General features: G+C 34.2%; 1 protein-coding gene across 3 annotated transcripts in view; it reads right to left on the bottom strand.

Annotated features, from left to right (window-relative positions):
- Positions 1 to 652: 652 nt before the first annotated feature.
- Positions 653 to 15,125, bottom strand: part of CFAP43 (cilia and flagella associated protein 43) — a 101,864-nt gene continuing 87,391 nt past the window's right edge. For all 3 annotated transcript variants that reach the window (XM_034663242.1, XM_034663241.1, XM_034663240.1), the window contains 8 exons: positions 14,457 to 14,545; positions 11,748 to 11,961; positions 10,448 to 10,560; positions 9,296 to 9,455; positions 4,399 to 4,563; positions 2,380 to 2,460; positions 1,590 to 1,743; positions 653 to 1,403 (listed from right to left, as the gene is read on the bottom strand). In XM_034663242.1, coding sequence (XP_034519133.1) covers positions 1,237 to 1,403; positions 1,590 to 1,743; positions 2,380 to 2,460; positions 4,399 to 4,563; positions 9,296 to 9,455; positions 10,448 to 10,560; positions 11,748 to 11,961; positions 14,457 to 14,545 — 1,143 coding nt within the window. In that variant the 3' untranslated portion in view covers positions 653 to 1,236. The remainder of the gene's footprint in view (positions 1,404 to 1,589; positions 1,744 to 2,379; positions 2,461 to 4,398; positions 4,564 to 9,295; positions 9,456 to 10,447; positions 10,561 to 11,747; positions 11,962 to 14,456; positions 14,546 to 15,125) is intronic.

Here is a 15,125-nt window from a genome sequence, read left to right on the forward strand (position 1 = left end):
GTACAAAGTATTTGTACTCTTCACACATTTCACCCTTGGGTTCAGCCTCCCACCTCCACAATCACTTTCTCAGAGATAATTTTGAAGGATCCAAGATGTAGGAAATGTTACCAGTGGGCACTTGTCTGCTGAATCAGTCAAATCAACTACTTGAGGAGTCATTCTGGTACAAAGGAGGGCTACCAAAAATGATGTTGGGCCTATTATTTCTCTTATGTCCCCATCCAGCATTGATCAGTATAAGGGTGATCAATTATGGTACTACCCTGGCAGTCTCTAGAAGATTGTAAATCTCTTACAGATTTTTTTTCTAAATAGAAGTTGTTACGATAATAGCTCTCGTTTTACCTACACCTGTGCACATTGGATATGCTGTTGCAGGTTACACTTAACATTTAATTCACAAATTTCAGAAGAATGAGACGATGACATGTGAAAAGATTGTGAAGATTGTGGTCAATGATCCCAGGATATCATCTTGGAATGCAGCAGTCCACAGGCTACATAAGGGGGAAGAAGTTTTCTGACCATTTAATCTTCTCAGTTAATTAATTATCATCATCTATTACAATGAATATGTAATGTAGAAGACTATGTTGTGTTTATGCAGAAAAAAATATGTTGTACTTTTCAAATGATTTAAGGCTTGGTAAAAGGAAACAGTTCATTTTGTTCTCATTGCTACAATTGAGAATAATCCTAAATGTTCTAAGAAACTTTTTTCTGATTATCGAAGAAATGCTTACTGAAGAAAAACTGGGAAATATAGAAAAATATAAAAATCATCCATTAACTCAGAAGTTTCCTCGTAATTTTATAAAATTAGAAATGCCAGGAGTGGCTAAGAATTTTTTGTCTTTATGACAAAAATTAAGACTAAATGAGTAAATGAGTAAAATACATCTTGAATATTTTCAGTTCATTCTTGAACGAAAACAATCATGATATTTTGCACATTCATGCAAGACAAATATTTTTATAATGATTAAGGTTAAAATTAAATAATTTGCTATTAAAAATATGCAACTAAGAAGACTCTCTACTTAAATTTCCTGATATGGGAGAAAAAGAAATCATTTTAATAAAATGAAATTATTTTCTAAATGATTGATTACCTTGTGTTTCCTACCAGCATTTTTTTTTTTAATATGCACTTCTATATTGGAAATAGATCAAGGGCACGCAGGTAAAAAAGCCACATAATTAACAAACTGATCTAACCTCCCACAAGCATTTTTATATTTGACCAAGAGCAGGAAATGTTCTCATCCTTAATCGTTCAACTTCAGCCTGCAGTACTGAAATCTGTTCAGCTTGTTGTTTTGCAATATTTGTTAACTTTTGTTGTTGCATCATGTTTTCATATCGTTCTTTGGCAATCTTTTCACAAGTCAGTTTAGACCCTACCCCGAAAATGAAGAAGAAAAGAATTAGTTGGATTGTTATCTATATTTTCAAATATAGAGATAGCACTCAGAATCAATTAAACGTGGAAGAAATGCCGGTAGCTTTGTAACTACTAACCAGATTTCAGGAATAGTGATTACTTTTAAAGAAACCTACATTAAGTAAAGAAAAAATATTCTTACCCATTGCATTACAGATGTCTTTTCTCTCTGAGACAGCCACCAACTCTTCTCGTAAATTGCAGCTTAGAGTATAATTTGCTACATCTTTTTGATTGCTGTACCTTCCCAGTTTTTTTAGTAGCTTTCTGCAGTTTTCCACATTCTTTTTGTGGGTCTGAAATTTTCGTTCCCATGACACCCCACAAAAATAATTTTGAAAAAAAGTATTTTGCAAAGACATTATCTTTTAAATTTAAATTCATTATCATCAAGATATCATCTTATCACCATATCCCTACTGCCTAACGTAATGCCTCAACATAATAGTTAACTAAATTGTTTAAAGATAGAATGGTATTTTAATATGACGTTTTAGAAAAAATCTTGTATATTCTTAAAAATGAGAGATTAAAAAAAACACATAGCCTTGAGATTACTTTGTTTCCATCTTATATATGCTTTACAAGCTAAACTGAGCATTTGTTGAGCAGTTATGAAAAAACAAAGGCTTTACAAAGCCAAAGAAAGACTATCAACACTTCTGTTACATAAATCACAACTTAATGTGAAATTGGAAATTCATGTACACTCAGATATCTCCCAAGGGGTTAATTCTAGTATTAAAAGAACTTTACCACAATTGTTAGGGTTGCAAAGACACTATTCAGGGGCCTCTAATTAGATCCTGAATGTGAATAATGGACCACAATTTTATTAGGTTCTGTTTGAATTCATGATTTGGAACACTATTACTTTGTTCAAATAATTCACAACTGTTGGGATTATAATAATCAATATCTTTGAGACCTACCTTCTCTAAAACAGCAATGGTTTGCTCCATTATTCCAATCTGAATGGCAATCAGAGTCTCATAGTTTGGTTCATTTAGGTACTTGGAGAAGAAAAAAATCCCACAAAATATGTAAGAATATTTTTCTCTACTGTTTCAATAGATAACTTTATAAAACATTCTTAATTTTGAAAGTTACCATTTTCATCAAAGTTATCTAAGATCAATTTGACTTTCATGCCATAATATTTACTTGTATTTAGCTATTGATATACTCACTTGTATATTAATAATTACAAATGCCTACAGTTTATTTTCTCATTCACTTATCCAACTCACCAAATATTTATTAAGTGTCTAATTTGAGTCCTACATTAATAGTGTTCCAGTTAAAGATACTAAGGGATATACAAAGTTAGATAACATGACTTTTGCTTTCCAAAAAAAGAGCATGTAGATATGATTAATTGCCAGAAAATATGTATAGTGACATGCACATTCAAAGATGGTTTGAGAAAGGATGTGGTTTTTCTGGACTGGGGAAATCCAGAGGCTTTTAGAGCAGGTGTCATCTAAACTAGACTTCGAAAAATAGATTTGGGATGTGAAAAATGTGAGGAAAGGTATTTCAGGTTGAAGAACCAGTAATGAGCAAAGGCACAGAGGTAAAATCCTAAAAAATATTAATCAGTTTGTTTTGAGAATACTAATGTATAAGAGGAACAGTGGGAATGAATTTGAAAAGTTAGGCTGAAGGATGCAGATCACCTACCTAAAGATTCCATAATTCACAGGTAAGAGTTGCAGTTTAAAATGTTTGAGCAAAGTAGTAATGTTATTAGAGCTGAACAGCAATATTAATCTGACAGCAACATATAATATAGATTAGATAAGAGAAAGCCCAAAGGTCAAGAGATCTGCTAGGAGATTTTTTTTTTTTAAGTTTATTTTTTTTTTAGTAATCTCTACACCCAACATGGGGCTTGAACTTATGACCCTGAGATCAAGAGTTGCATGCTTTTCCAACTGAGCCAGCCAGGTGCCCCCAGTTGGATTATTATACAATAGTCTAAATCATGGAAAAGAAAAACTGAGCCAGGCTAATGGCAGTGGGGATAAAGAATGAGGGAATAAGTAGATAAACTAGGCAAGACTTGGAAGACAGGGGAGAGGGGAATCAAAGATGACTACAACTATATAAGACTGGGTAAGTGGTTTAAAAGAAAAGAAATAAGCACATTAAAAAGGATCACTGTTGGGAGGTGGGAATGTAGAAATAGAGCTTGAGGGAGATCAGGAACAGAGAACTTGGATCGGTTTTTTAGAAGTGATCACTGAAGTTAGAAAAATCGAGATCATCAAAGGAGAGCACATGGAAGGAAACAGAGCAAAAGGCAGGATCATAAAGAATAGCTATATTTAACAGTTAGGGAGTGCCTGGGTGGCACAGTCAGTTGAACATCTGACTCTTGATTTCAGCTCAGGTCATGATCTCTGGGTTGTGAGATCAAGCCCCAAGTGGGGCTCCCCACTCAATGTGGAGTCTGCTTGAGATTCTCTCTCTCTTTACCTCTCCCACTTGTGCTCTCTCTCTCTCTCAAATAAATAAATCTTTAAAAAAAGGGGGGGTTAGAAGCAAAAGAGAGTTCAGTAAAAGAGGCAGAGTGGCCCGACATGTTAAAAGAAAAAGAGCAGAAAACAGGGTTGAAAAAAGCCAGAGGAATGGGCAATTAAGATGGTCAATACCGACAGTTGAGGGATGGTGATGAGTGGGGGACAGACCACTGGATCTGACAATTAGGAAATACTCAGAAGACAAANATGCTACCGACAGTTGAGGGATGGTGATGAGTGGGGGACAGACCACTGGATCTGACAATTAGGAAATACTCAGAAGAAAAGAATTTGTAGACACATCATGAAAAACTACTGGCTTAGAATGTGCTTGATATTACAAAGATGTCTTATTAAATACTGTTTGAATGAATGACTACATTAATGAATGAAATTAAAATTATATAATGGGCAGAGTGAACTTACGTTTTGACGATCTCTTGAAAAAAACAGCATCTGAATATCCCAAGCCTTCTGATTTAGATCTTCCATTTCCATCTCCATTTTCTTATGTTCCCACTCAATCTGAAATATTCCTTTGTGGACCTCTTTACTTTCCATCATGCTAGCAACTTTCTTTTGTCCTTGAGTCTTGGAAAAAAAGTACATTTTGATATTCATAGGACTCTGCATACAGAATACGGAATATGTGGAGTTGAATTTTGTTCTTAGAAAACACTTGGATTACAGAGGTAATTCTATCTTCTTTTTTAAAAAATTATTTTTATTTAATTTTTTTTGAGAGAGAAAGAGTACATGCATGAGTTGGGGGGTGTAGAGGGAGAGGGAGAGAGAGAATCTTAAGCAGGTTTCGTGGCCAGCATGGAGTGCCACAAAAGCTGGATTTCACGACCCTGAGCCAAAATCAAGAATAAGACCCTTAACCAACTGACCACCCAGGCGCCCCTCTATCTTCTTTTTAAAAATGTAGCAGATATTAAAAAAATTATTGATCACTAAAAAGCTGATAGGTACTAAACAGAAAGGATTATAAAATACATTGGAGTGGCATAGCCAATTTACTTTATATGTCAGTAATTAGGCAGGAACTCCTTTTGTCATCACCAATCTACCAGTCTGCATGTATTTGTATCCCTACTCTCTACCCTGCTTCCTGACGCTATAGACAAAGGAGTATAGTTTAATGCAGCTAGGCACAACAGTATCTGGTAGTAGCTAGTGGAAAAGCAAAAATAATAAAATAAAATAAAATAAAATAAAATAAAATAAAATAAAATAAAATAAAATAAAAATAATAAAATTGAGTGGGTTAAATATATTTAAACACCTAGATATTTTGCACTTCACTTCAAATTGCCTACATGAAGTTCAGGAATATTTTCATGAAGTTATTCTCCCAGATTGCTAATAGTGACACTTTTATGTCTCTAAAGTAAATTTGTATAAGAGTTCCATCAGTTAACATTTTATATCTTTCTTCTTCAAAAACTTAGCTTTTTGAAGTTCATGCCATTATATTATACCATACCACCTGCTACTCTTTTTAAAAATTATTTTCATCTTCTGATCCACTGCTTGGCCTCTCAATTCCTTGAGTTACTCACCTTCAATGATCTCTTCTTCATCTCACTCAGACACCCAAATCCCACAATTATACCCTCAATCTTGTTGTATGTAACAGCTCCAAAATCTTAAGTTCAAGCATTTCTCTAGGGTAGTGTTTCTCAAATATTGGAGATGTTGCCCTTCCATAGGCAATTAAAAGTATGTTTGCAGAAATTTTTGGCTGACACAACTGGAGGGAGGTGTTGTTACTGGCATCTAGAGGGTAGGTGTCTCACACTAACAACAAAATATGAAGGAGAATTTAAGATACTCTGAGAAAATAAAGCTGATGGAATTCCTCATTAGTAGACCTGCTGTACCAGAAATGCTAAAGAGAGTCCTTCAACCTGAAATTAAAAGGCACTAAACAGTAACTCAAAGTCGTAAGAAGGAATTAAAAAAAAAAACTAAATTAAAAATGCAACTACATAGGTAGGTATAAAAGTCAGTATTATTGTATTCTTTGTTTGTAAGTACTCTTTTTTCGTCTATGATATAAAAGAAAAATACACCAAACAGTAATTATAAATCTATGTTGATGGACACATAATGCATAAAGATGTAATTTGTGACAATGACAACAGAAAAGGGTAGGGGCAGAATTGTACTGGAGTAGAGTTTTATATACTAGTGAAACTAATTTGGTGCTAATTTGAATTAGTTTGTTATAAAACTAAGATGCCAATTGTAATTCCCATGGTAACCACTAAGAAAACAACTAAAATGTATATAGAAAAGTAAAAGGCAAGGGATTAAAGTGGTACTCTGCAAAAAAAATAAACTATATACAAAGTAAGACAATAATGGAGGGATTGAGGAACCAGAAAATATGATAGAAAACAAGTAACAAAATAGTAAAGTTTTTTTTACTAGCAATTACTTTATATGTAAATGGATTAAACTCTACGATTAAAAGGCAGAGATAGGCATGATGGATTAAAAAAATTCCAGTGATATTCTGTCTAGAAGAGATTCACTTTAGATTCAGTGAAACAAATAGCTTGAAAGTGAAAGGATAGGAAGATATCATCTGTGCAAATTGTAATCAAAAGACAGCTGGGGTGGCTATACTAATATCACACAAGCACATTATTTGCTGATAAGAAGCCAACCCTTCAAGAAGATACAGCAATTACAAACATATATGCACTAAGAACAGAGCCCCCAAATATATGAAGCAAAACCCAATAGAATTGAAGGAGAATAAAAAAACATTAAAAAAAAAAAAGAATTGAAGGAGAAATAGTTCCATAACAGTAATTGGAGATTTCACTACCCCACTTTCAATAATGAATAGAACAAGTATACAGAAGATCAATAAGGAAATAGAGGATTTGAACAACACTATAAACTAATTAGACCTAAGAGACATATACAGAACACACCACTCAATAATAGCAGAATACACATTCTTTGCAATTGCAAATGAAACATTCTCAAGTATAGGCCATATGTTAGACCATAAAATGAATCCTAATACATTTTAGAAGATTGAAATCATAAAAAACATCTGTTCTGACCACAAGGTAATGAAACTAGAAATCAATAACAGAGGAAAAGTGGAATATTCACAAATAGGTAGAAGTTAAAAGACACATTTTTAAATAATAGGCCAAAGAAGAAATCACAAAAGATACTAGAAAATACTTTGAAATGGATGAAAGTGAAAACATAACATACCAAAACTTTTGAGATGCATCAAAACCAGTATTCAGAGGGGAACTTACAGCTATAAGCACCAATGTTAAAAAAGGAGAATGATCTCAAGTCAATAATCTAACATTATACCTCATAGGATTATCAAAAGAAGACCAAATTTAACCCAAAGCCATAGAATAAGGAAATAGGAAGGTCAAAACAGAGATAAATGAAATAGAAAATAGGAGAACAGAGAGAATAAACGAAACCAAAATCTTTGAAATCAAAATTGGCAAATCTTTAGCTGGAATAAGAAAAAGGAGAAAAGACTCAATTTGCTAAAATCAGAAATAAAATCAAGGACATTACTACTAAACTTACAGAATTTAATAAGATTATAAGAGAATACCATGAACAACTGTATGCCAACAAATTAGATAAACCTAGATGAAATAGGAAAAAATTCTAGAAACACACACACTACAAAAACTGACTCAAAGAGTAACAGGAAATCTAAATAAACCTATCCTAACTAAAGACTGAATCAGAATAAAAAACCTCCCAACAAAATAAAAAGCCCAAGACCAGAACGCTTCACTGGTGAATTCTACCAAATATTCAAAGAAGAATTAATACCAATCCTTCTCAAACTCCTTAAAAAAATAGAAGAGGAGGGAATACTTCCAAACTCATTCTTCAAGACCAGAATTATCCTGATACCGAAGCCAGACAAGGACACTACAAGAAAAGAAAATTATAGGCCCATATCCCGGATGAAAATAGATGCATAAGTCCTCAATAAAATATTAGCAAACCAAATTCGACAGTACATTAAAAGGATTGTATACACATACACACACTCATAGGCATATGTTCAAACTGCTGAAAACCAAGATAAAGAGAAAAGCCCAAAGGCAGACATATTACATGAAAAGGAACAAAATTTAGAAAAATACATAGTAGACATCTTGTCAGAAACTCTGTAAGTCAGAAGAAAATGAACCCCTTTAAAGTGAAAAGGATGAAGGAGAGAGAGAAAAAACCTGCCAATCCAGGGAACCTAGCAAACTATCAACAATAAAGGTGAATCAAAGACGATTTCAGACAAAGAAAAACTTAGAAAATTCAATACAGGCAAACTTGCAATTCAGTTAAAAGAAGTTCTTTAAGCAGGGGCGCCTGGGTGGCATAGCGGTTAAGCCTCTGCCTTCGGCTCAGGGCGTGATCCCGGCGTTATGGAATCGAGCCCCACATCGGGCTCCTCTGGTATGAGCCTGCTTCTTCCTCTCCCACTCACCCTGCTTGTGTTCCCTCTCTCGCTGGCTGTCTCTATCTCTGTCGAATAAAAATAAAAATCTTAAAAAAAAAAAAAAGAAGTTCTTTAAGCAGAAGATATATAAGACAGACACTTTAATCCACACAAAGATCTCTTGAAATAGTGAAAATGAAAGGAAATAGAAAATGCTTTCTTCTTATTTTTTATCACTCTAAAAGATAATTATCTAAAGCAAAAATGATGGCAGTGTTTTGTGGGTTTAGAGCATTTGTAAAAGTAAAATGTATGGCAACATTAGCATATAATTCTCAAATAGTACAAAATCCCCAAATATTTGGAAATTAAATAACACTTCTAAATAGCCTATCAGTCAAAAAGGAAGTTACATGGGAAATTAGAAAATATTTTAAATGGAAAGAAAATGAAAACACAAAATATCAAAATTTGCATAATACAGCTAAAATCATGCTTAGAAATTTAAAACATTCACTGCTCATACTAGAAAATAAGGTCTGAAATCAGTGATCTAATCTTATTTAAAATTATCATTAGGTGAGTAGATTGAGTTTAACCGAATGATGGCATATTAGAATGAACAGTTAACTTTGCAGTGCTGAACTTCCTATACCTTAGAATCATCTGGGAGGCTTTTAAAAAATACCATGCCTCTGGGTGGGACCTGGACACATTGTAAAGTTCTTCAGGTGATTCTAATGTACAGCCAGAGTTAGGAACCACTGATTTAACTGAATGAAAATGATTTATCATGGAAATGGGAGAATAATGAACAAATTTGGTACAGCAGGTTATATGTTGGCTTTCTTCTTAAAAAATGAAAATTACCCGAATCACAGAATTCAAGTCTTCAATTATGCTCTTGTTGATGAGAATTGCATCAGGATACTCCAGCAATAACTGAAAATTTTCCAGTTCCACTTGTCCTTGTTTAAGGAGAAGTTGGATTGTCAAATTCAACTGGAATCTCACTTTCTCTTCCTGCAATCTACATTGAGAAGACTTCAAAGTAAGTAGTTGAAATATACTTATATTTCAAATTTCATCTATTATCTGAGGACATAAAATTCAAACTTAATTTTCAACTTGAACTTCAAACTTAAGCTGAAGGAAAACCTGCTGGAGATTAATGCAAAACCTCTTTTCCTGATGATAAGCTTTCTTGGAGGACTCTAAGATACCTCCTCTTGTTGATATAGAATTACACTTGGGCTCCTCAAAGAATGGCATGGGCAGAAATGCATTCACAAAGTTTTACTTTATGATTAAGAAAAGATTAATATAATTTAGGTTGTAAGTGGAAAAAAATTGAGATGCTACCAGATAACACATCTATTAAAGTTCTGACTATGTATTGACTTCTGATATTTTATTAACAATGTTTAATCTGTATGCTACTTATACCTCTTTCTGGCTAAGTCCCATTCCTCCTTAGAGCCTAGATCTGAGGATGATGTATAGTGATGAATTTGGGACACCAGAGAAGCATTTATCAAAGTGGCTGCAAATAAGGAAAAAGCGAAGCAAGGGCTTAGAACAGCATCCCAATCACTCAACAAAATACAAGCTCTCTTAAAGAAAAAGATATTAGCTGGTTAGCTGTCTACATGGGAATTTCTTGGATATCTGCCTAATTTTCCAGAGTTTGCTTGTATGGCTTGAGCCCAAAAGTGCTGACTAGCAGAAACAAATTCTTTGTATTATATTACTGTGGAAGGAGCAGGTTAAAAAATAGTAAGGTTTTCCCAAAACTTACCTATTTCTAATAAGAGCAATGGAACCTATAAGTAAGTTCCATTCTGAAGTAAGGTCTTTTGTAACAAAATGCATTTTCTCAAAAAGAATTTTTAAAGCCCAGCAAGAGACCAGTCTGTGCCGGCCAAAAACCAGCGAGCAGGCTTCCCCCCACCCCATGACAACACAATCCAACAGCCCCAGCTTAGACTCTGTAAATGAACATGAATGAAAAGTTCAAATTACACCATGAGTTCATGGAACACTTTTTCAATTTCCTGCTGCAACTTCTCATCATCTTCTGTTCTCCTCCGGAGGAAAGCCATCATTTCCATTAAGCCAGCCGCTTTCTGCTTTACCTGAAGGAACCAAACCACAAACATCTTAGAGCATATGGGGCTTTAGAAATAAAAGCAAACTAATTTTAAAGAACTTTAGAAAACATAGACGTTTTAACTTAGTTACAAAGCCTTAATAAGCCCATTTTTCTAGAAGATTAATAAAAATTTAAATCCTTCCCATTATGTAATATAAGATACCTAAAATGTACATGGCACATTACATGAATATTTTGAAAAATATTAAATTTGCTTCTCACTAAAAAATCAAATATGCAAGAAACTATAATTTTCCTTATATCTTATTTTAAAATTTGTTCTCATCATCTCAGATAAAATGATAAAATCATAGATTCCTCAGCAAAAATATGCCAGTCTGATATTTGTGGTGCTGAACTTGGAGAATTTCGGGGAGGGGAGGCAGAAGGTGGTCAAGAAACAGCAAAAGGAACGAATCTTTTCCCAATTAATGCATTCTCAAATTGTTACCCTTGCCACATTAAAAAAATATTCCAGCAAATATAAAGTAGGTTCTAGCGAAATATAATTCTAATCTATGCAAAAAGGGAAGAGGACAACTCAACACCATGGCAGAGAGAAAGGAAGTTGTGTCTACAACAGTGCTGCCCAAGAGAAATACAACGTGAGCCATAAATGCAAGCCACATATTTAATTTTCAATTTTGCAGGAGCCACATTATAAAAAGTGAAATGAAACAGGTGAAATTAACTTCACTAATATATTTTATTTAATACAATAAATATATCCCAAACATCATTTCAACTGTAATGAATATAAAAAAAAATATTGAGACATTTTCCATTCCTCTTTCATACTAAGACTGCTAATTCTATGTATACTTTCTACTTACAACATGTCACAATCAGGACTGGCCACATTATTTCAAGTTAACAATAACCACATGTAGCTAGGCCACCATTTTGGACAGCATGGGCCTACAAGTATAGACTTACACTTAGCTCTCCGTATCACTAAGGTTAATATTTTATCTCATCATCATTATTATTACTAACATAATAATGATTACTAACATTATTATTACTAACATAACTACTACCTTAGCAGGAAAACCTAAATAATTAACATTTCTGGAAGCACTGATCATTATAAACTATATATTTGATATTAGTACACTAAGTAAAATGAAATTGAATTGAAATGGAATAAAATAAAATGTTATTATATACTTTCTGTTCATTTTCCACTTTCGCTCGTCTGGTCATGCAGAAATGATCCCAGACCGAGGGGTCCAAGCCTTCTGGCATGTTATTAATATTGTCCAAGTCATCCATGGCTTTCATTAACTGGACAAAGGTATCCTTATGCAATTTCCCAGATTCTGGTCGCTCTCCAAAAGGCACAATACTGGCAGCATCTGAGTGCATTTTCTGTTTGTGAATCCTGGTATTACCAATAAAAACCCATCAACCTTTCACATCCTCACACACGAGAAATCAATGTTAAATTATACAACCCTTAGCATCAGTATGACATCGCATGACACTTTCTTTTGGCAAGTGGAGGCTTGTGGGTGGATTATTCCAAAGAGAAAAGCACCCACTTTGACCTCCTTCCATTCTCCTTGGATGCCCAGGCATGACCTTGGCTGGACTACTGATGTTCCTGACTGTTGTCAGCACCGGCAGCTTTACCTGCACTAAAGAAGTCTCCCTTCTGTGTATTTTAAGCAGGCAAGTAAATGCCCAAGAGGAGTGTGGATATTCCCTGGTTATGTCCCACATATCCTCTGCTAGTATCCTTTTTGCAGATGAGTAGCCTGGAATATTTCTGATATAAACTGAATTGGAAAAGCACCTTTTAAAAAATCTACATTAATGGATTAATTTTGTTTCCCTGGGCTGTGGCTGGGAAGGGAAGAAAGGTACAAAGATTTGTACCAGACACTCACTATCTAGATGCTTTACAATATGCTGTGAAGTGACTGTTGTTATCCTCTTTCTCTAGATGAAGAAAGTCTGAGAGAAGCTATTGGTCCAAGACCACAGGTCTGACAGATGGTAGAGTTAGGATTTAAAGCTAATTCTGTTTGACAATAAAGCTTATGCTCTTTCCACTGCTACCTCCCAATATGTGGGAAGAGTTGCTTCTTTCTTCACAAGACTTATTATGACTCACTCCTTTAAAAATAGGGAAACCAAGACATGACGTATGTCCTAGGTTGAATTTCCTGGGTTGTGTGTAAACTGTTAAAAGTGAGACAATGAGTCTGCATCTCAGACAAATATGAGCCTATACCTTTGTAACAAATTCCATGATTTCTAGCTTACCTTCGATTGAAAATTTTGGAAATCTGAGTTTGTAAAAATTTGGAAATCTGCGAAATGAATTCTAATGGTACTCTCAGTATAAAACCCCAATTATTTTAGAACCCTTTTTGATAATGGTTATTTTCAATCATTTATAATGGCATTTTCCAAACTTTGTCTTGAACACAATCACATGAGATGCTCTCAGTGGCCAAATAAGTTTGGAAAATACTGCTTACTCTATTTTTGTTTGTTTTTTTAGAGAGAGCATGCATGTGCACATGAGTGGGAGAGGGGAGGGGCAGAGGGAGAGGTAGAGAGAGAGAATCTTAAGCAGGCTCCACGCTCAGCACTGAGCCTGACTTGGCGCTTGACCACACAACCCTGAGATCATGACCTGGGCCGAAATCAAGAGTCGGATGCTTAACCATCTGAGCCACCTAGGCGCCCCTCTATTTTTTGTACTTGGATATACAAAGGCCAAAAACAAATTCTGAGACGTTCTTCAGTAAACTGTTTAACTTTTTCTTTTAACCCAGTATTTTCCCAAACATATTTTGTCCTGGAAGGCTTTCATGTGTAATTCCAATTCATACAACAAGGGCCTCACATTTGCTAGAACACATCTTGGGAAAATTGTAGATCTGTATACCATCAATATCTTAAGAGGAACTATTTTCATAGGACTATGATAGCACAATGCTTACCTAGATACTTAACTTTCTGAATAACGAAATCATTTTTCTTCATTGCTTACCTTAAGATGTAAGAATAATCTAAAAAGCCCCCCCTGAGTNTCTTAAGATCTAAGAATAATCTAAAAAGCCCCTGAGTTATGATAAAGACACTTGAACATTTTCACATAAAAGATGTAACACTGAATATTTCTATCTAGTTGGGATTGAAAAAGCCGAAATCTAACAACACTCCTCTTCATTTACAAACTTTTTTCCTCAGAAAAATGATAGCAAAGGAGAAACAAACCTTGGTCGGCGTTTAAAAAGTTTGTAGAGTATATCCACCTGATGACTGGGAATTTCAGAAAATTCTTTTTTAAAGCTGCGATCCAGAACCTAAGGACAGAGATAACATTGCTTGGATTGCAACTTTTTTTAGTAGCCCTTTCTTTGTTGACAATACTTTTCAAAATATAGGGTTGAATCATTTTGATTTTAAAAATCCATGAAAATTTGGTTTATAAAGTAGACTTATTTGAGGGTGACACTTGCTAAGCTAGGATTTCTCAAAGATTTATTTTGAATAGGAAGTACCTCTGTGAATTACAAATATTATTTCATATAAGGTTCTAGAAATCATTCAGACTAAAATTTTCACAAAATAATATTTACAAGTAAAATATTCAAGGTATTCTATTCTATTCTTTATGTTTTTCTGTCCTATTCTTTTCCATTATAAAACTACTGATCATACATATGATCCAGTAATTCCACTACTGGGTATTTACTCAAAGAATATGAAAACACTAATTCAAAAAGATATATGCACACCTATGTTTACTGCAGCATCATTTACAATAGCCNTGGGATTGAAAAAGCCGAAATCTAACAACACTCCTCTTCATTTACAAACTTTTTTCCTCAGAAAAATGATAGCAAAGGAGAAACAAACCTTGGTCGGCGTTTAAAAAGTTTGTAGAGTATATCCACCTGATGACTGGGAATTTCAGAAAATTCTTTTTTAAAGCTGCGATCCAGAACCTAAGGACAGAGATAACATTGCTTGGATTGCAACTTTTTTTAGTAGCCCTTTCTTTGTTGACAATACTTTTAAAATATAGGGCTGAATCATTTTGAATTTAAAAATCCATGAAAATTTGGTTTATAAAGTAGACTTATTTGAGGGTGACACTTGCTAAGCTAGGATTTCTCAAAGATTTATTTTGAATAGGAAGTACCTCTGTGAATTACAAATATTATTTCATATAAGGTTCTAGAAATCATTCAGACTAAAATTTTCACAAAATAATATTTACAAGTAAAATATTCAAGGTATTCTATTCTATTCTTTATGTTTTTCTGTCCTATTCTTTTCCATTATAAAACTACTGATCATACATATGATCCAGTAATTCCACTACTGGGTATTTACTCAAAGAATATGAAAACACTAATTCAAAAAGATATATGCACACCTATGTTTACTGCAGCATCATTTACAATAGNATGAGCAGGGCAAGGGAAGCAGGGAGAGAGGGAGAACCAGACTCCCGGCTGAGCAGGGAGCGCCATGGGGCTTGATCCCAGGATCCCAGGATCACAACCTGAGCCAAAGGCAGAC

Source organism: Ailuropoda melanoleuca, chromosome 6 (genome assembly GCF_002007445.2).
Source record: "Ailuropoda melanoleuca isolate Jingjing chromosome 6, ASM200744v2, whole genome shotgun sequence".
NCBI classification, from domain to species: Eukaryota; Metazoa; Chordata; class Mammalia; order Carnivora; family Ursidae; genus Ailuropoda; species Ailuropoda melanoleuca.